The following is a 23,421-nucleotide window of genomic DNA, read 5'->3' as shown; positions in this document are numbered from 1 at the left end:
ATAGCTACTAACATTGTTGTCAATTATGAGAGAGATGTTTTTGGGTCGATGGACAGCTTTTTGAAGATCGCAAAATGGTCTTTTTTAAAACCGCAAGAGAAAATACAGAAAAATAATGGATCTGTGGTCACAAATTTCTACATCATTTTCCTTCCACTTTTTTGGCTATAATAATTTCTTTGTTGAACAAGTACAGTGTCAAGTTTATAAGATGATCACCAAATTCAATTTCCACTGGCAACCATGCGCACTTCTCTTTATAGAATATAATAGAAACTGTTCGTAGATTTCAATCAGACTGACTTTATTTTTCAACGTTTTTTTGTGGTTCAACACCTTTTCAAACCTAAATTTCGAACAAGGAGAGACATTAGCACATTATTAGTTTTGTTTACGTGGCAAGTTATCCCTATTTAATGCATTAGAGAGTACACTTTTACCTAAATGATCCAAATTACCCCAAAAACCAATTTTCTGCATCGAAAAAGTTTTGCTAAGCGAATACATTCTATTCATCTCAAAACTGGTTTCATGGCCCAAAACTGTCTCTTCTTTATCATTTCAACGTTTTGCTGTTTGATTTTGCGCTTATAAACATTTATTTTTGTGTTTTGCTAATCAGATTGCTTTGAATAACGATTCTCGACATTGAACATATAAAGTTCGGTTGTGAAGTCGTTGGACAATACCTGATGGTTCTTCACTTAGTCTAATAGGTTACCGATAGCTACTAACATTGTTGTCAATTATGAGAGAGATGTTTTTGGGTCGATGGACAGCTTTTTGAAGATCGCAAAATGGTCTTTTTTAAAACCGCAAGAGAAAATACAGAAAAATAATGGATCTGTGGTCTCAAATTTCTACATCATTTTCCTTCCACTTTTTTGGCTATAATAATTTCTTTGTTGAACAAGTACAGTGTCAAGTTTATGAGATGATCACCGAATTCAACTTCCACTGGCAACCATGCGCACTTCTCTTTATAGAATATAATGGAAACTGTTCGTAGATTTCAATCAGACTGACTTTATTTTTCAACGTTTTTTGTGGTTTGACACCTTTTCAAACCTCAAGGTCAAACAACGAGAGTCATAAACACATTATTAGTTTTGTTTAAGTGGCAAGTTATCTCTATTTAACGCATTAGAGAGTAGACTTTTACCTAAATGATCCAAATTACCCCAAAAACAAATTTTCTGCTTCGAAAAACTTTTGCTAAGCGAATACCTTCAATTCATCTCAAAACTGGTTTCATGGCCCAAAACTGTCTCTTATTTTTCATTTGAACGTTTGGTGTTTGGTTTTGGTGCTTATAAACATTTATTTTTGCGTTTTGCGAATCAGATTGCTTTGAATAACGATTCTCGACATTGAATATATAAAGTTTGGTTGTGGAGTCGTTGGACAATATCTGATGGTCCTTCACTTGGTCTGTTAGGTTACCAATAGCTACTAACATTGTTGTCAATTATGAGAGAGATGTTTGTGGGCGATGGATAGCTTTTGAAGATCGTAAAATGGTCTTTTTTAAAACCGTAAGAGAAAATACAGAGAAAAATAATGGATCTGTGGTCACAACTCTCTACATCTTTTTCCTTCCATTTTTTGGCTATAATAATTTCTTTGTTGAACAAGTACAGTGTCAAGTTTATGAGATGATCACCCAATTCAACTTCCACTGGCAACCATGCGCACTTCTCTTTATAGAATATAATAGAAACTGTTCGTAGATTTCAATCAGACTGACTTTATTTTTCAACGTTTTTTGTGGTTTGACACCATTTCAAACCTCAATTTCGAACAACGAGAGACATAAACACATTATTAGTTTTGTTTACGTGGCAAGTTATCCCTATTCAACGCATTAGAGAGTACACTTTTACCTAAATGATCCAAATTACCCCAAAAACCAATTTTCTGCTTCGAAAAAGTTTTGCTAAGCGAATACAATCTATTCATCTCAAAACTGGTTTCATGGCCCAAAACTGTCTCTTGTTTCTCATTTGAACCTTTTGCTGTTTGATTTTGTGCTATAAACAATTATTTTTTTGCGTTTTGCGAATCAGATTGCTTTGAATAACGATTCTCGACATTGAACATATAAAGTTTGGTTGTGAAGTCGTTGGACAATATCTGATGGTTCTTCACTTAGTCTGATAGGTTACCGATAGCTACTAACATTGTTGTCAATTATGAGAGGGATGTTTGTGGGCGATGGATAGCTTTTGAATATCGCAAAATGGTCTTTTTTAAAACCGCAAGAGAAAATGCAGAGAAAAATAACGGATCTGTGGTCACAACTTTCTACATCATTTTCCTTCCACTTTTTTGGCTACAATAATTTCTATTTTGAACAAGTACAGTGTTAAGTTTATGAGATGATCACCAAATTCAACTTCCACTGGCAACCATGCGCACTTCTCTTTATAGAATATAATGGAAACTGTTCGTAGATTTCAATCAGACTGACTTTAATTTTCAACGTTTTTTGTGGTTTGACACCTTTTCAAACCTCAAATTCAAACAACGAGAGTCATAAACACATTATTAGTTTTGTTTACGTGGCAAGTTATCCCTATTTAACGCATTAGAGAGTAGATTTTTACCTAAATGATCCAAATTACCCCAAAAACCAATTTTCTGCTTCGAAAAAGTTTTGCTAAGCGAATACATTCTATTCATCTCAAAACTGGTTTCATGGCCCAAAACTGTCTCTTGTTTCTCATTTGAACGTTTTGCTGTTTGATTTTGTGCTTATAAACAATTATTTTTTTTGCGTTTTGCGAATCAGATTGCTTTGAATAACGATTCTCGACATTGAACATATAAAGTTTGGTTGTGGAGTCGTTGGACAATATCTGATGGTCCTTAACTTAGTCTGATAGGTTACCGATAGCTACTAACATTGTTGTCAATTATGAGAGAGATGTTTTTGGGTCGATGGATAGCTTTTTGAAGATCGTAGAATGGTCTTTTTTAAAACCGTAAGAGAAAATACAGAGAAAAATAATGGATCTGTGGCCACAACTCTCTACATCATTTTCCTTCCATTTTTTGGCTATAATAATTTCTTTGTTGAACAAGTACAGTGTTAAGTTTATGAGATGATCACCAAATTCAACTTCCACTGGCAACCATGCGCACTTCTCTTTATAGAATATAATGGAAACTGTTCGTAGATTTCAATCAGACTGACTTTAATTTACAACGTTTTTTGTGGTTTGACACCTTTTCAAACCTCAAATTCAAACAACGAGAGTCATAAACACGTTATTAGTTTTGTTTACGTGGCAAGTTATCCCTATTTAACGCATTAGAGAGTAGACTTTTACCTAAATGATCCAAATTACCCCAAAAACCAATTTTCTGCTTCGAAAAAGTTTTGCTAAGCGAATACATTCTATTCATCTCAAAACTGGTTTCATGGCCCAAAACTGTCTCTTGTTTCTCATTTGAACGTTTTGCTGTTTGATTTTGTGCTTATAAACAATTATTTTTTTGCGTTTTGCGAATCAGATTGCTTTGAATAACGATTCTCGACATTGAACATATAAAGTTTGGTTGTGGAGTCGTTGGACAAAATCTGATGGTCCTTCACTTAGTCTGATGCGTTACCGATAGGTACTAACATTGTTGTCAATTATGACCGAGATGTTTTTGGGTCGATGGATAGCTTTTCGGAGATCGCAAAATGGTCTTTTTTTAAACCGCAAGAGAAAATACAGAGGAAAATAATGGATCTGTGGTCACAACTTTCTACATCATTTTCCTTCCACTTTTATGGCTATAATAATTTTTTTGTTGAGCAAGTACAGTGTCAAGTTTATGAGATGTTCACCAAATTCAACTTCCAATGGCAACCATGCGCACTTCTCTTTATAGAATATAATGGAAACTTTTCGTAGATTTCAATCAGACTGACTTTATTTTTCAACGTTTTTTGTGGTTTGACACCTTTTCAAACCTCAAGTTTAAACAACGAGTGTCATAAACACATTATTAGTTTTGTTTACGTGGCAAGTTATCCCTATTTAACGCATTAGAGAGTAGACTTTTACCTAAATGATCCAAATTACCCCAAAAACCAATTTTCTGCTTCGAAAAAGTTTTGCTAAGCGAATACATTCTATTCATCTCAAAACTGGTTTCATGGCCAAAAACTGTCTCTTGTTTCTCATTTGAAGGTTTTGCTGTTTGATTTTGTGCTTATAAACATTTTTTTTGCGTTTTGCGAATCAGATTGCTTTGAATAACGATTCTCGACTTTGAACATATAAAGTTTGGTTGTGGAGTCGTTGGACAAAATCTGATGGTCCTTCACTTAGTCTGATGGGTTACCGATAGGTACTAACATTGTTGTCAATTATGACCGAGATGTTTTTGGGTCGACGGATAGCTTTTCGGAGATCGCAAAATGGTCTTTTTTTAAACCGCAAGAGAAAATACAGAGGAGAATAATGGATCTGTGGTCACAACTTTCAACATCATTTTCCTTCCACTTTTATGGCTATAATGATTTTTTTGTTGAGCAAGTACAGTGTCAAGTTTATGAGATGATCACCAAATTCAACTTCCAATGGCAACCATGCGCACTTCTCTTTATAGAATATAATGGAAACTTTTCGTAGATTTCAATCAGACTGACTTTATTTTTCAACCTTTTTTGTGGTTTGACACCTTTTCAAACCTCAAGTTCAAACAACGAGATTCATAGACACATTATTAGTTTTGTTTACGTAGCAAGTTATCCCTATTTAACGCATTAGAGAGTAGACTTTTACCTAAATGATCCAAATTACCCCAAAAACCAATTTTCTGCTTCGAAAAAGTTTTGCTAAGCGAATACATTCTATTCATCTCAAAACTGGTTTCATGGCCCAAAACTGTCTCTTGTTTCTCATTTGAAGGTTTTTCTGTTTGATTTTGTGCTGATAAACATTTTTTTTGCGTTTTGCGAATCAGATTGCTTTGAATAACGATTCTCGACTTTGAACATATAATGTTTGGTTGTGGAGTCGTTGGACAAAATCTGATGGTCCTTCACTTAGTCTGATGGGTTACCGATAGGTACTAACATTGTTGTCAATTATGACCGAGATGTTTTTGGGTCGATGGATAGCTTTTCGGAGATCGCAAAATGGTCTTTTTTTAAACCGCAAGAGAAAATACAGAGGAAAATAATGGATCTGTGGTCACAACTTTCTACATCATTTTCCTTCCACTTTTATGGCTATAATGATTTTTTTGTTAAGCAAGTACATTGTCAAGTTTATGAGATGATCACCAAATTCAACTTCCAATGGCAACCATGCGCACTTCTCTTTATAGAATATAATGGAAACTTTTCGTAGATTTCAATCAGACTGACACTATTTTTCAACCTTTTTTCGTGGTTTGACACCTTTTCAAACCTCAAGTTCAAACAACGAGATTCATAAACACATTATTAGTTTTGTTTACGTAGCAAGTTATCCCTATTTAACGCATTAGAGAGTAGACTTTTACCTAAATGATCCAAATTACCCCAAAAACCAATTTTCTGCTTCGAAAAAGTTTTGCTAAGCGAATACATTCTATTCATCTCAAAACTGGTTTCATGGCCCAAAACTGTCTCTTGTTTCTCATTTGAAGGTTTTTCTGTTTGATTTTGTGCTTATAAACATTTTTTTTGCGTTTTGCGAATCAGATTGCTTTGAATAACGATTCTCGACTTTGAACATATAATGTTTGGTTGTGGAGTCGTTGGACAAAATCTGATGGTCCTTCACTTAGTCTGATGGGTTACCGATAGGTACTAACATTGTTGTCAATTATGACCGAGATGTTTTTGGGTCGATGGATAGCTTTTCGGAGATCGCAAAATGGTCTTTTTTTAAACCGCAAGAGAAAATACAGAGGAAAATAATGGATCTGTGGTCACAACTTTCTACATCATTTTCCTTCCACTTTTATGGCTATAATGATTTTTTTGTTGAGCAAGTACATTGTCAAGTTTATGAGATGATCACCAAATTCAACTTCCAATGGCAACCATGCGCACTTCTCTTTATAGAATATAATGGAAACTTTTCGTAGATTTCAATCAGACTGACACTATTTTTCAACCTTTTTTCGTGGTTTGACACCTTTTCAAACCTCAAGTTCAAACAACGAGATTCATAAACACATTATTAGTTTTGTTTACGTAGCAAGTTATCCCTATTTAACGCATTAGAGAGTAGACTTTTACCTAAATGATCCAAATTACGCCAAAAACCAATTTTCTGCTTCGAAAAAGTTTTGCTAAGCGAATACATTCTATTCATCTCAAAACTGGTTTCATGGCCCAAAACTGTCTCTTGTTTCTCATTTGAAGGTTTTTCTGTTTGATTTTGTGCTTATAAACATTTTTTTTGCGTTTTGCGAATCAGATTGCTTTGAATAACGATTCTCGACTTTGAACATATAATGTTTGGTTGTGGAGTCGTTGGACAAAATCTGATGGTCCTTCACTTAGTCTGATGGGTTACCGATAGGTACTAACATTGTTGTCAATTATGACCGAGATGTTTTTGGGTCGATGGATAGCTTTTCGGAGATCGCAAAATGGTCTTTTTTTAAACCGCAAGAGAAAATACAGAGGAAAATAATGGATCTGTGGTCACAATTTTCTACGTCATTTTCCTTCCACTTTTATGGCTATAATGATTTTTTTGTTGAGCAAGTACATTGTCAAGTTTATGAGATGATCACCAAATTCAACTTCCAATGGCAACCATGCGCACTTCTCTTTATAGAATATAATGGAAACTTTTCGTAGATTTCAATCAGACTGACACTATTTTTCAACCTTTTTTCGTGGTTTGACACCTTTTCAAACCTCAAGTTCAAACAACGAGATTCATAAACACATTATTAGTTTTGTTTACGTAGCAAGTTATCCCTATTTAACGCATTAGAGAGTAGACTTTTACCTAAATGATCCAAATTACCCCAAAAACCAATTTTCTGCTTCGAAAAAGTTTTGCTAAGCGAATACATTCTATTCATCTCAAAAATGGTTTCATGGCCCAAAACTGTCTCTTGTTTCTCATTTGAAGGTTTTTCTGTTTGATTTTGTGCTTATAAACATTTTTTTTGCGTTTTGCGAATCAGATTGCTTTGAATAACGATTCTCGACTTTGAACATATAATGTTTGGTTGTGGAGTCGTTGGACAAAATCTGATGGTCCTTCACTTAGTCTGATGGGTTACCGATAGGTACTAACATTGTTGTCAATTATGACCGAGATGTTTTTGGGTCGATGGATAGCTTTTCGGAGATCGCAAAATGGTCTTTTTTTAAACCGCAAGAGAAAATACAGAGGAAAATAATGGATCTGTGGTCACAACTTTCTACATCATTTTCCTTCCACTTTTATGGCTATAATGATTTTTTTGTTGAGCAAGTACATTGTCAAGTTTATGAGATGATCACCAAATTCAACTTCCAATGGCAACCATGCGCACTTCTCTTTATAGAATATAATGGAAACTTTTCGTAGATTTCAATCAGACTGACACTATTTTTCAACCTTTTTTCGTGGTTTGACACCTTTTCAAACCTCAAGTTCAAACAACGAGATTCATAAACACATTATTAGTTTTGTTTACGTAGCAAGTTATCCCTATTTAACGCATTAGAGAGTAGACTTTTACCTAAATGATCCAAATTACCCCAAAAACCAATTTTCTGCTTCGAAAAAGTTTTGCTAAGCGAATACATTCTATTCATCTCAAAACTGGTTTCATGGCCCAAAACTGTCTCTTGTTTCTCATTTGAAGGTTTTTCTGTTTGATTTTGTGCTTATAAACATTTTTTTTGCGTTTTGCGAATCAGATTGCTTTGAATAACGATTCTCGACTTTGAACATATAATGTTTGGTTGTGGAGTCGTTGGACAAAATCTGATGGTCCTTCACTTAGTCTGATGGGTTACCGATAGGTACTAACATTGTTGTCAATTATGACCGAGATGTTTTTGGGTCGATGGATAGCTTTTCGGAGATCGCAAAATGGTCTTTTTTAAACCGCAAGAGAAAATACAGAGGAAAATAATGGATCTGTGGTCACAACTTTCTACATCATTTTCCTTCCACTTTTATGGCTATAATGATTTTTTTGTTGAGCAAGTACATTGTCAAGTTTATGAGATGATCACCAAATTCAACTTCCAATGGCAACCATGCGCACTTCTCTTTATAGAATTTAATGGAAACTTTTCGTAGATTTCAATCAGACTGACTTTATTTTTCAACCTTTTTTGTGGTTTGACACCTTTTCAAACCTCAAGTTCAAACAACGAGATTCATAAACACATTATTAGTTTTGTTTACGTAGCAAGTTATCCCTATTTAACGCATTAGAGAGTAGACTTTTACCTAAATGATCCAAATTACCCCAAAAACCAATTTTCTGCTTCGAAAAAGTTTTGCTAAGCGAATACATTCTATTCATCTCAAAACTGGTTTCATGGCCCAAAACTGTCTCTTGTTTCTCATTTGAAGGTTTTTCTGTTTGATTTTGTGCTTATAAACATTTTTTTTTGCGTTTTGCGAATCAGATTGCTTTGAATAACGATTCTCGACTTTGAACATATAAAGTTTGGTTGTGGAGTCGTTGGACAAAATCTGATGGTCCTTCACTTAGTCTGATGGGTTACCGATAGGTACTAACATTGTTGTCAATTATGACCGAGATGTTTTTGGGTCGATGGATAGCTTTTCGGAGATCGCAAAATGGTCTTTTTTTAAACCGCAAGAGAAAATACAGAGGAAAATAATGAATCTGTGGTCACAACTTTCTACATCATTTTCCTTCCACTTTTATGGCTATAACGATTTTTTTGTTGAGCAAGTACAGTGTCAAGTTTATGAGATGATCACCAAATTCAACTTCCAATGGCAACCATGCGCACTTCTCTTTATAGAATTTAATGGAAACTTTTCGTAGATTTCAATCAGACTGACTTTATTTTTCAACCTTTTTTGTGGTTTGACACCTTTTCAAACCTCAAGTTCAAACAACGAGATTCATAAACACATTATTAGTTTTGTTTACGTAGCAAGTTATCCCTATTTAACGCATTAGAGAGTAGACTTTTACCTAAATGATCCAAATTACCCCAAAAACCAATTTTCTGCTTCGAAAAAGTTTTGCTAAGCGAATACATTCTATTCATCTCAAAACTGGTTTCATGGCCCAAAACTGTCTCTTGTTTCTCATTTGAAGGTTTTTCTGTTTGATTTTGTGCTTATAAACATTTTTTTTTGCGTTTTGCGAATCAGATTGCTTTGAATAACGATTCTCGACTTTGAACATATAAAGTTTGGTTGTGGAGTCGTTGGACAAAATCTGATGGTCCTTCACTTAGTCTGATGGGTTACCGATAGGTACTAACATTGTTGTCAACTATGACCGAGATGTTTTTGGGTCGATGGATAGCTTTTCGGAGATCGCAAAATGGTCTTTTTTTAAACCGCAAGAGAAAATACAGAGGAAAATAATGGATCTGTGGTCACAACTTTCTACATCATTTTCCTTCCACTTTTATGGCTATAACGATTTTTTTGTTGAGCAAGTACAGTGTCAAGTTTATGAGATGATCACCAAATTCAACTTCCAATGGCAACCATGCGCACTTCTCTTTATAGAATATAATGGAAACTTTTCGTAGATTTCAATCAGACTGACTTTATTTTTCAACCTTTTTTGTGGTTTGACACCTTTTCAAACTTCAAGTTCAAACAACGAGAGTCATACTCACATTAATACTTTTGTTTACGTGGCAAGTTATCCCAATTTAACGCATTAGAGAGTAGACGTTTACCTAAATGATCCAAATTTCCATAAAAACCAATTTTGTGCTTCGAAAAAGTTTTGCTAAGCGGATACATTCTATTCATCTCAAAACTGGTTTCATGGCCCAAAACTGTCTCTTATTTCTCATTTGAAGGTTTTTCTGTTTGATTTTGTGCTTATAAACATTTATTTTTGCGTTTTGCGAATCAGATTGCTTTGAATAACGATTCTCGGCACTGAAAATATAAAGTTTGGTTGTGGAGTCGTTGGACAATATCTGATGGTCCTTCACTTAGTCTGATAGGTTACCTATAGCGTCTAATATTGTTGTCAACTATGAGAGAAATGTTTTTGGGTCGATGGATAGCTTTTTGAAGATCGCAAAATGGTCTTTTTTGAAACCGCAAGAGAAAATACAGAGAAAATTAATTGATATGTGTTCAGAATTTTCTACATCATTTTCCCTCCACTTTTTGGGCTATAATAATTTTTTTGTTGAACAAGTACAGTGTCAAGTTTATGAGATGATCACCAAATTCAACCTCCACTGTCAACCATGCGCACTTCTCTTTATAGAATATATTGGAAACTGTTCGTAGATTTCAAACAGACTGACATTATTTTTCAACGTTTTTTGTGGTTTGACACCTTTTCAAACCTCAAGTTCAAACAACGAGAGTCAAAAACACATTATTAGGTTTATTTACGTGGCAAGTTATCCCTATTTAACGCATTAGAGAGTAGACTTTTACCTAAATGATCCAAATTACCCCAAAAACCAATTTTCTGCTTCGAAAAAGTATTGCTAAGCGAATACATTCTATTCATCTCAAAACGGGTTTCATGGCCGAAAACTGTCTCTTGTTTTTCATTTGAAGGTTTTGCTGTTTGATTTTGTGCTTATAAACATTTATTTTTGCGTTTTGCGAATCAGATTGCTTTGAATAACGATTCTCGACATTGAACATATAAAGTTTGGTTAAGGAGTCGTTGGACAATATCTGATGGTCCTTCACTTAGTCTGATAGGTTACCCATAGCGTCTAATATTGTTGTCAATGATGAGAGAAATGATTTTGGGTCGATGGATAGCTTTTTGAGGATCGCAAAATGGTCTTTTTAAAACCGCAAGAGAAAATAAAGAGAAAAATAATGGATCTGTGGTCACAACTTTCTACATCATTTTCCTTCCACTTTTTTGGCTATAATAATTTCTTTGTTGAACAAGTACAGTGTCAAGTTTATGAGATGATCACGAAAATCAACTTCCACTGGCAACCATGCGCACTTCTCTTTATAGAATATAATGGAAACTGTTCGTAGATTTCAATCAGACTGACTTTATTTTTCAACGTTTTTTGTGGTTTTGACACCTTTTCAAACCTCAAGTTCAATTAACGAGATTCATAAACACATTATTAGTTTTGTTTACGTGGCAAGTTATCCCTATTTAACGCATTAGAGAGTAGACTTTTACCTAAATGGTCCAAATTACCCCAAAAACCAATTTTCTGCTTCGAAAAAGTTTTGCTAAGCGAATACATTCTATTCATCTCAAAACTGGTTTCATGACCCAAAACTGTCTCTTGTTTCTTGTTTGAAAGTTTAGTTGTTTGATTTTGTGCTTATCAACATTTATTGTTGCGTTTTGCGAATCAGATTGCTTTGAATAACGATTCTCGACATTGAACATATAAAGTCTGGTTGTGGAGTCGTTGGACAATATCTGATGGTCCTTCACTTAGCCTGATAGGTTACCAATAGCTACTAACATTTTTGTCAATAATGATAGAGATGTTTTTGGGTCGATGGATAGCTTTTTGATGATCGCAAAGTGGTCGTTTGATATTGTCGTTGGACAATATCTGATGGTGGTCAGATATTGTCGTTGGACAATATCTGATGGTCCTTCACTTAGTCTGATAGGTTACCTATAGCGTCTAATATTGTTGTCAACTATGAGAGAAATGTTTTTTGGTCGATGGATAGCTTTTTGAAGATCGCAAAATGGTCTTTTTTGAAACCGCAAGAGAAAATACAGAGAAAATTAATTGATATGTGTTCAGAATTTTCTACATCATTTTCCCTCCACTTTTTGGGCTATAATAATTTTTTTGTTGAACAAGTACAGTGTCAAGTTTGTGAGATGATCACCAAATTCAACCTCCACTGTCAACCATGCGCACTTCTCTTTATAGAATATATTGGAAACTGTTCGTAGATTTCAAACAGACTGACTTTATTTTTCAACGTTTTTTGTGGTTTGACACCTTTTCAAACCTCAAGTTCAAACAACGAGAGTCAAAAACACATTATTAGATTTATTTACGTGGCAAGTTATCCCTATTTAACGCATTAGAGAGTAGACTTTTACCTAAATGATCCAAATTACCCCAAAAACCAATTTTCTGCTTCGAAAAAGTATTGCTAAGCGAATACATTCTATTCATCTCAAAACGGGTTTCATGGCCAAAAACTGTCTCTTGTTTCTCATTTGAAGGTTTTGCTGTTTGATTTTGTGCTTATAAACATTTATTTTTGCGTTTTGCGAATCAGATTGCTTTGAATAACGATTCTCGACATTGAACATATAAAGTTTGGTTGTGGAGTCGTTGGACAATATCTGATGGTCCTTCACTTAGTCTGATAGGTTACCCATAGCGTCTAATAATGTTGTCAATGATGAGAGAAATGTTTTTGGGTCGATGGATAGCTTTTTGAGGATCGCAAAATGGTCTTTTTAAAACCGCAAGAGAAAATAAAGAGAAAAATAATGGATCTGTGGTCACAACTTTCTACATCATTTTCCCTCCACTTTTTGGGCTATAATAATTTTTTTGTTGAACAAGTACAGTGTCAAGTTTATGAGATGATCACCAAATTCAACCTCCACTGTCAACCATGCGCACTTCTCTTTATAGAATATATTGGAAACTGTTCGTAGATTTCAAACAGACTGACTTTATTTTTCAACGTTTTTTGTGGTTTGACACCTTTTCAAACCTCAAGTTCAAACAACGAGAGTCAAAAACACATTATTAGGTTTATTTACGTGGCAAGTTATCCCTATTTAACGCATTAGAGAGTAGACTTTTACCTAAATGATCCAAATTACCCCAAAAACCAATTTTCTGCTTCGAAAAAGTATTGCTAAGCGAATACATTCTATTCATCTCAAAACGGGTTTCATGGCCGAAAACTGTCTCTTGTTTCTCATTTGAAGGTTTTGCTGTTTGATTTTGTGCTTATAAACATTTATTTTTGCGTTTTGCGAATCAGATTGCTTTGAATAACGATTCTCGACATTGAACATATAAAGTTTGGTTGTGGAGTCGTTGGACAATATCTGATGGTCCTTCACTTAGTCTGATAGGTTACCCATAGCGTTTAATAATGTTGTCAATGATGAGAGAAATGTTTTTGGGTCGATGGATAGCTTTTTGAGGATCGCAAAATGGTCTTTTTAAAACCGCAAGAGAAAATAAAGAGAAAAATAATGGATCTGTGGTCACAACTTTCTACATCATTTTCCTTCCACTTTTTTGGCTATAATATTTTCTTTGTTGAACAAGTACAGTGTCACGTTTATGAGATGATCACGAAAATCAACTTCCACTGGCAACCATGCGCACTTCTCTTTATAGAATATAATGGAAACTGTTCGTAGATTTCAATCAGACTGACTTTATTTTTCAACGTTTTTTGTGGTTTGACACCTTTTCAAACCTCAAGTTCAATTAACGAGATTCATAAACACATTATTAGTTTTGTTTACGTGGCAAGTTATCCCTATTTAACGCATTAGAGAGTAGACTTTTACCTAAATGATCCAAATTACCCCAAAAACCAATTTTCTGCTTCGAAAAAGTTTTGCTAAGCGAATACATTTTATTCATCTCAAAACTGGTTTCATGGCCCAAAACTGTCTCTTGTTTCTTGTTTGAAAGTTTAGTTGTTTGATTTTGTGCTTATCAACATTTATTGTTGCGTTTTGCGAATCAGATTGCTTTGAATAACGATTCTCGACATTGAACATATAAAGTCTGGTTGTGGAGTCGTTGGACAATATCTGATGGTCCTTCACTTAGCCTGATAGGTTACCAATAGCTACTAACATTTTTGTCAATAATGATAGAGATGTTTTTGGGTCGATGGATAGCTTTTTGAAGATCGCAAAATGGTCTTTTTTGAAACCGCAAGAGAAATTACAGAGAAAAATAATGGATCTGTGGTCACAACTTCCTACATCATTTTTCCTTCCACTTTTTGGGCTATAAAAATTTTTTTGTTGAACAAGTACAGTGTCAAGTTTATGAGATGATCACCAAATTCAACTTCCACTGGCAACCATGCGCACTTCTCTTTATAGAATATAATGGAAACTGTTCGTAGATTTCAATCAGACTGATTTTATTTTTCAACGTTTTTTGTGGTTTGACACCTTTTCAAACCTCAAGTTCAAACAACGAGATTCATAAACACATTATTAGTTTTGTTTACGTGGCAAGTTATCCCTATTTAACGCATTAGAGAGTAGACGTTTACCTAAATGATCCAAGTTTCCCCAAAAACCAATTTTGTGCTTCGAAAAAGTTTTGCTAAGCGGATACATTCTATTCATCTCAAAACTGGTTTCTTGGCCCGAAACTGTCTCTTGTTTCTCATTTGAAGGTTTTTCTGTTTGATTTTGTGCTGATAAACATTTATTTTTGCGTTTTGCGAATCGGATTGCTTTGAATAACGATTCTCGACATTGAACATATAAAGTTTGGTTGTGGAGTCGTTGGACAATATCTGATGGTCCTTCACTTAGTCTGATGGGTTACCGATAGCTACTAACCTTGTTGTCAATTATGACAGAGATGTTTTTGGGGTCGATGGATAGCTTTTTGAAGATCGCAAGAGAAAATACAGAGGAAAATAATGGATATGTGGTCACAATTTCATACAATACTTTCCCACCCCTTATTATCTGAACACTCAGTTTTAGCCATGTAAACACAAAATGAAAATTCAAGAGGAGCACGCCAAAAACTGGTTACCGACAGCAAGGATTATAGATGATATAGGGCATTTTAGTTTTTGCTGAATTTTTCTAGTTTTCTGCTCGGACTGACTTTGTTTCCTTCTAATCTTCCATTGAGGAATATTATCTAAACTTCAATAAAATTTTTAAGATGTTTTTTTCACTTATAGCTACATACTTAATATAATTTTGTTGTTTGAGTTTGCAGGTAAATTCTAGGTAACGTATTCTAGGTAACTTGCACGCATCATTTTTTGCAGGTAATTTTGCAGGTAATGTTACCTGCAATTTTGCTTACCTGCAAACGTTGCAGGTAAATTTACCTAGACATTTTTTAGAGTATGATTGAGGTTTGTATAGCCAATTGCTTTTCGGAGCATTTGCTTTAATATGGATATAACATTGATTCGCATTAATTGTAAACATAGATGTTCGCATTCTGCGCTTAACTTCTCTTCACTGCCTTTGCCCACAAAATATAATTAAAGTTAAATTAACTGTATGCCAATAATTGATTCATCAGACGTTGTCATAATTCATCTTTTTCAACAGGATCATCAGCAGCCACCGGAGTTGCACAAAATTCGAAATGTCATTATCCTCGATTTTATGTGAACCACAGGTTGTTCAGACAGCATATCCTGCCCTACGTGCTAACATGCGATGATCACAAAGATTGTACTGGCCGATCTTCGCTCACATTCTTCGCTAATTCTCCGGCATCTAACTGGCTTTGGACATGCCTCAATAGGTACCTAAATTTGAAAAAGTTTCAGTGATGATTAGTGACCCCTAATGATTTGTGTCGCCGAATTCAGCTTCGCTCAGACTGTATTGGGCTGCGCAAAATTTGTACCGGCCCAGGTTGAGGTCCCAGACGGAATCAAGTATGTTCAGACCGAACAGAATATCTAAAAATGCACAAAAATCTTAACATGAACGCAGGAATGTCTAGACATAAGTTTTTTCCATCTGAGGTGGTCTAGACATAGACACTTTCTGCCTGAGATGGTCTGGACATACCGGTCTCCATCTGCAACCTGATCTTGGGAGGCCGTCCAGAGAGAATTACCCGGGTCGAGGTTTGGTGGTGAATTTTCGTAAGAAATGCGGTGAAATGCGGTGAAAAAAAAAATAACTTTCACCGCGTATTTCTTACATCTTTTTGCGGTGAATGCGGTGAATCGCGGTGAATTATTTTTTTTCACCGCGTTCTCAGTATTCTTACAAAAAAGAATCGTCCCTACACGGGTTCGAACCTCTGACCTCCTGCATGCCTTCCATTGCTTATTGCACTGCGCCAACTGTCACTTACTTGTTTGTTAATTCTTGTGAATTTAAATCAGATTGAGTAAACTTTGGAAACCATATGTGGTGAATTTTTGTAAGAAATGCGGTGAAATGTGGTGAATTAATTTTTTTCACCGCATCTAGTGGTGAGAAAAAATAATTCACCGCTTGAGAGAAAGCGGCGAATTATTTTTTTTCACCGCATTCACCGCATTCACCGCATTTCTTACATTATTTTGCCATAATAGTCTATGCGGTGAATTTTTGTAAGAAATGCGGTGAATTTGGTGGTGAATTTTTGTAAGAAATGCGGTGAAAAGCGGTGAATTATTTTTTTTCACCGCATTCACCGCAATCACCGCATTTCTTACGAAAATTCACCGCATTCACCGCATTTCTTACGAAAATTTACCCAAAAACCTCGACCCGGGTATGAATGGGGCTCTGTCGAAGGGTCGCGGGTGACACCCCATACAATCCCCCCAACAGTCCCCCGCACCCCCCGTGCCCACTGGTGTATGACCCAACAAGCCGGTCGGAGCACGAGTGTGTCGTGCACCTCGACATGGTAAGAGTAATTTGAGCAAAATTGATTCAAAGTGACATTAATTTCGCACACTATAGTCTTATTGCGGTGGTGTGCCGTTTTTTCAGTTTCATATTGCATTTCAGTTTCACTCTTATGACGAAACACCGATTAGTTCATCACTTAATCAATTCACATATATTTGAAATAAAATAGGGGTAATTCATCTGACAATTACATTTAAAGTTCGACACCGATATTTTCAAGAAACAAGTTTCAGATCAATTTTCAAAACTTGGGATACACAAGGTTTAGGAAACAGGTCTTAGATCGAAAAGTTTGTATTATTAATGGAAGTAGAAGTTTTCATACCTGCCCCGAAGTTTTCATGAGTGAAAGGTTATTAAGAAAAAATCTGGAGGCTGAAAAAAAGATTGGAAAGAAAAAAAACATTGAGTTTTTGCAGCAAAAAAGTTTTCAGTTGAAATAGATAAACTTTCAGTTTCGAAGTACTTTTTATAATTACCTCAACAAAGGCTCTTCTTAGATTCAAAGAAAAATTAACAGTTCATTACTTTTTTAAAAGAAATCGATCTTCGGGTGGTGTAAACTGAATAATTGAAAAATTTTATAAAGATATACGACACAGTTTGTAAGGTCGTCAGCTTCACTATTGAAACGCAACATTGTAAAGACTGTTATTTTAACACAACGATTTTGATAAAAACTACTGATCAAAAATTCAAATTGGAAAAAAAATCAAATTTTTTGTTGTTTTATTAGGAACCAAATTATTTAAAGCTACCTAAAATCGTAGAGAGTCTTCATTGTTTTTAAAAGAAGGAAGAAAATGTCTTTAAGAGAAATAATGATGAAACTATGATAACAATCACTTCAAAAATTTTTAGCGTTTTCAAGGTGTGGAAATGTTGAAAATTGTTATATTTGAGGCTTTTATTCAAGAGATTCAGAACTTGACAAAAAAGTATCGCCAACATTTGATTGAATGTTTTAATGACTCTTCAATAATCCGACACCTATATCTCTTCACAATTTCCCGACAACAAATGATTATGTATGAATGATTTCCGAACATTGGCCAGTATTGAGTGAAAATTTGTTAAGATAAAAAGTGGAGGTTGAAAAAATTCAAGGTAAAAAGAAGTAGAACTATGAGTTATTGCAGCAAAAAAGTTTCAGTTGAAAAAGTTAAAACATTAGTTTTGAAGTACTTTTTATAAACATCTTGACTAATTTTTTCGTTGGATTAAAAAATCCAGCAGTTCATTGATTTTGTTAAATGATCTTTAAATGATGTAACTGAATAATTGAAATATATTTTAAAAAAACAACACAGTTGTCACGTCTTCAACGTGACTACTGAAACCAAATAGAATTTAAAATTTCTTCTTCTTTTTAATAGAACCAAATTATTTAACGCTATCCAGTAACGGAGAGCATCTTCTTTGTCTTGTTTCCTGCTGAATTGTTGGGAAAAAAATTTGATTAAACTATGGTAACAATTAATTAATCAATGTGTTGCAATGTTGAAATCTTGTAATATTTGAAATTTTTCTTCAAGAAATTTAAATTTGACAAAAAATGTATTGCCAACATTTGATTAAAGTTTGCAAGGTTTATCAACACTCCGACGCCTATATCTGTCGAACAATTCCCGAAAAAATTGAATATGTATACTTGATTTTTCGGGCAATGGCCATGTAATGAGTAGAAAGCTGTTAAAATAAAATCAGGAGGCTGAAAAATTTAGGGGAGAAAAAAGCAGAACTTTGAGTTATTACAGAAAATAACAGTTTTCAGATGAAATAGATAAAATTTCAGTTTCGAAGTACTTTTTATAATCACCACAACAAAGGCTTTTCTTGGATTCGAAGAAAAATTAACAGTTCATTACTTTTTGAAAAGAGATCAGACTTCGGTGGTGTAGACTGGATAATTGGAAATCTTTATAAAGATATACGACACAGTTTGTAAGGTCGTCAGCTTCACTATTGGAACGCAACATTGAAAAGACTGTTATTTTAACACAGCGATTTTGATAAAAACTACTGATCAAAAATTCAAATTGGAAAAAAATCAAATTTTTTGTTCTTTTATAAGGAACCAAATCGTTTAATGCTGCATAAAATCGTAGAGAGTCTTCATTGTTTTTAAAAGAATGAAGAAAATGTCTTTAAGAGAAATAATGATGAAACTATGATAACAATCACTTCATAAAATTTAAGCGTTTTCAAGGTGTGGAAATGTTGAAAATTGTTATATTTGAAGCTTTTATTCAAGAGATTGAGAACTTGACAAAAAAGTATCGCCAACATTTGATTGAATTTTTTAATGACTCTTCAATAATCCGACACCTATATCTCTTCACAATTTCCCGACAAAAATTGATTATGTATGAATGATTTTCGGACATTGGCCACGTAGTGAGTGAAAATTTGTTAAGATAAAATCTGGAGGTTGAAAAAACTCAGGGTAAAAAGAAGTAGAACTTTGAGTTATTGCTGCAAAAAAGTTTCAGTTGAAAAAGTTAAAACATTAGTTTTGAAGCACTTTTTATAAACATCTTGACTAATCTTTTCGTTGGATTAAAAATAATCCAACAGTTCATTGATTTTGTTAAATGATCTTTATTTGATTTAACTGAATAATTGAAATATATTTTTAAAAATACAACACAGTTGTCACGTCTTCAACGTCACTACTGAAACCAAATAGTATTTAAAATTTACTCTTCTTTTTAAAGAATCAAATTATTTAACGCTATCCAGTAACGGAGAGCCTCTTCTTTGTCTTGTTTCCTGCTAAATTGTTGGAAACAAAATGATTTAACTATGGTAACAATTAATTAATCAATGTGTTGCAATGTTGAAATCTTGTAATATTTGAAATTTTTCTTCAAGAAATTTAAATTTGACAAAAAATGTATTGCCAACATTTGATTGAAGTTTTCAAGGTCTCATCAACACTCCGACGCATATATCTGTCCAATAATTCCCGACAAAATTGAATATATATTTACTTGATTTTTCGAGCATTGGCCACGTAATGAGTAAAAAGCTGTTAAGATAAACTCGGGAGGCTGAAAAATTTAGGGGAGAAAAAAGCAGAACTTTGAGTTATTACAAAAACTAAAAGTTTTCAGTTGAAACAGATAAAATTTTAGTTTTGAAGTACTTTTTTAATGAACACAACAGAGGCTTTTCATTACTTTTTTTCAGAAAAAAATTGATCATTGGGTGGTGTAAACTGATCAATTGAAAATCTTTTTAAATATATACGACACAGTGTTCTATGTCCTCAACTCATCCATTGAAACGCAACGTTAGAAAAACTGTTAATTTAACACAAAGTTTTTGATCAAAAGTGACCACCATAAATTAAAATTAAAAATAATTCAAATTTTTTGTTTTCTTTCATTAAGAACCAATTTTTTTAAAGCATTCTAAATTCGGAAAAAAACTTCATTGTTTTGTTTCCTTCAAAAATTTTGAAAGAAAATTTGATAAAATTATGATAACAATCCCTTCATAAATTTTTAGCGTAATCAAATTGTGGAAATGTTGAAAATTTGTAAAATTTGAAATTTTTCAAGAAATTTAAAATTTGACAAATGAGACATGGTCAACTTTTGATTGAATTTTTCAAGGACTACTCAACATTGCGAAGACTATATCTCTCTCCGCAAAAATTATCAATGAGCTGAAATTGGCTGAACAAAAAAGACGGCTTGTGTTAAAGCACAAAAATTAGAGAATTAAGTTGTGTTAACAGCACAAAAAAATTAAGTTATCAAAATGTTTGTGTTAGCTTGCTCCTCTAGTTTTTTTTCGAATTGGGGGTTTCATGTTGATAATTTGAAAGACATATTGGAAGAAAAAAATGTGGATAATTTGAAATCTTAATTCCATTGTCATCAACATGTTTCACGTAGAGAAAACAGAAAACACATTTTAGTTGTTATTTTTTGTGTTAATTGTTATATTCATATATTATCATTCAAGTGCTATTGAAAAACTAACTGGATCACAAAGATTCCAATCTCTTAACAAAAAGTGGTTCCAGACATTTACTTTTATTCAAAAAACGATCAAGAGACTACTCAAAAAAGTTTGCGAAAAACTCATAATTATCCAATGCAGCTCTCCTAAAACTCAAGAAGCCGTTTATTACCTGAGAAAAGTTTTTTGGATTCTTTCAAACATCGTGGAGAGGTTAAATTCGAAAACAATCAAGACTTTGTTTTTTTCATAAAACCGTAGTTGCTTACTTGAGACTATTGTTTCCTTTTTTTTCGATTGCTTTATTTTTGCTGCAAAAGAAAAAGAACATTAAAAAAATTTGCTAATAACTCATTAAGTTATTAAATTTTTTTAAGTCAGTTATCTTATTTTTTTTGCACAAACAAAATTTTGTCGGAAAACTCCTGTTCATTAAAAAACTTTTAACAAGGTGGGAAACAGATTTGACAAAAAATATTGAATGATTATTTATAAGTTTTTTCTATATTTCTCAAATTTAAAGTCTGGGCTTCAAATTTATGACAATATTAGTTCTAAAAAAGGACTTCTCCGATATTTTGAATAAACTAAGGTTTTTGTTTTTTCATTAACTAAGACCCCTATGTGGTTTACCTATTGCAAATTGGGCGTAAATGGCAAATGTCTAATTAAAACTAATGTTCAGGCGGTAAGAAGCCTACGTTCAATCATAACTCGAAGAATTAGAAAAACAGTAGATAGTAAAAAAGTGCTATTGGGAAACTAACTGGATCACAATAGTTCCAATTTCCTATCAAAAAGTGCTTCCAGGCAGTTACTTTCAAGAGACTACTCAAGTACAGTTGCGCAAAACTCATAATTATCCAACGTACTTCTCGTAATTCTTCGGAAGCCATTTATTACCTGAGAAAAGTTTTTTTTTGGATTCTTTCAAACAAACGTGGAGAGGTTACTTTCGAAAACAATCAAGTACGTTGTTTTTTTCAGAAAACCGTGGCCGCTAACTTGAGAATGACCTATTTTTACCTTTTCAATTGCTTTATTTTGACTGCAAAGGAAAAAGTATTAAAAAATCGCTATTAACTCAAAAGTTTTTAATATTTTTTAAGTAACTTAACTTTTTTGTTTTTGTTAAAAAAAGAAATTTGTCCGAAAACTTCTTTTCTACAATAAAAGACTTTGAACAAGCTGGAAAACAGATTTTAAATGTGATGCTTCCACGAAAAAGATTTTTTGACAAAAAATACTCAATGATTATTTATAAAATTTTCCAATTTTTCTTCTCTCAAATATATACTTCGGGCTTCGAATTTATGACAATATTAGTTCCAAAAAAGGATTTTTCTGATATTCTGAATAAACTAAGGTTTTCGTTTTTTGTTAACTAAGTCCCCTTTGTGGTTCACCTATTGGCAAATTGGCCGTAAATGGCAAATGGAAAATTCAAAGTAATATTCAGGCGGTCAAAAGCCTACGTTAAAACATAACTTGAGAACTTAGCGAAAAATGTAGATAGTAAAAATTTGTATTATAAAGATGCAGCAATTCAATTATCATTCTATATATACACCAACAGCTGTAAAGTGATTTTCCTCTTCTTTTCTCTTGATTCATACGTAACAAAAAAGAATTCTGACTGCAATTGACTGAAAACATTTTTGACTGAAAACGGCCTCCATAACCATAACTCGCGTGGCCATCTGCAGCCTGTTCACAGCAGTCTTTTTATTACTATCCCCCTTTGAAGACTCTTCCTTTCAAGAGCTGAATAGATTTTTTTCTGTGACTTTGCTCAGTATATTTTGTGTCTGAGATTTTCACTTGTTACCACCTTTGTATCCTATATTGGCCCTGTTGGTTTGGTCGATCTAAACCCGGGCTGAGGTCTCTGATTTATGATCAGACAATCCAGACAACCGGATGTCTATGGCCAGACAATTTCCTGACAACAAGTCTTCCAGACGTTTTATGAAAGGTTGGGTTTTACCCCCCCCTCCCCACCCTCTCCTTGTGCTATACAAAGACTTCTTCTCCACGGAGGCATGGAATTGAACCATCAACCGTTGGTGTGTGAAGCACGTACCTTAATTCTCGGCTATATCCCACTATTATAATTAACAATCTGATGAAAATTGAGCTTGTAAGACGACAAATCCTTGGTATCATCATTTTTCAGGAAATGCCAGATTACTAATTGTAAAGAGCGCAATGTAGTTGCCGAAGAGAAGGTTCGGACAGCCATTAAAAAGTATGTGAAACATGTCTGCAATTGGGACCGGAGTCTGACATCCATGAATGATGTGGAGACCATAACTGTCGAGTATTTCGCCATCAGATACTTCGGTGACAACGAGATCCCTCTTTCGTTTCTTCAGGAATTCCTCGCCAACAATCGCATAAACGAAAACGACAAACAAGGCTGGATGCTTCAATTAGTGCCTAATGATCGTAGTTGAAGCTTGTGACGATATCATAAGACAATGTGAACATAAATTTAAGAGGCTCTGGGTTAGGTTGTTGCAATTCATAGTTACTCAATTTAAAACGGCTGTGGTTGAACTTAATCTACATAACTGTAGTTTTGAAGGGTACTTCTCTGCGAAGAGACAACTCAGGTCAATTAAAAAGCTTCACTTTTGTTTGAAAAGTAGAACTTTTACGTGACCATGATCATCTATTGAAAAGTTTAACAAAGCTAGTTTATGTTGGTGAACGTAGAGTAAGCCGAATTAAAATTACGCC

The 23,421-nt window shown here is 33.9% G+C and overlaps 1 protein-coding gene across 1 annotated transcript in view; it reads left to right on the top strand.

Annotated features, from left to right (window-relative positions):
* The window catches only part of LOC142336725 (uncharacterized), a 26,856-nt gene extending 3,674 nt beyond the window's left edge, over window positions 1–23,182 (top strand). The window contains exons 2-4 of the mRNA XM_075385637.1: window positions 15,046–15,052; window positions 15,397–15,595; window positions 22,856–23,182. Coding sequence (XP_075241752.1) covers window positions 15,046–15,052; window positions 15,397–15,595; window positions 22,856–23,135 — 486 coding nt within the window. The 3' untranslated portion in view covers window positions 23,136–23,182. The remainder of the gene's footprint in view (window positions 1–15,045; window positions 15,053–15,396; window positions 15,596–22,855) is intronic.
* The last annotated feature ends 239 nt before the right edge of the window (window positions 23,183–23,421 follow it).

The sequence above is a fragment of the Convolutriloba macropyga genome, chromosome 3 (genome assembly GCF_964194025.1).
Source record: "Convolutriloba macropyga chromosome 3, txConMacr16.3, whole genome shotgun sequence".
NCBI lineage: Eukaryota > Metazoa > Xenacoelomorpha > Acoela > Convolutidae > Convolutriloba > Convolutriloba macropyga.
The sequence above is the reverse complement of the archived record's forward strand: the minus strand, read 5'-3'. Positions and strand labels throughout refer to the sequence as shown.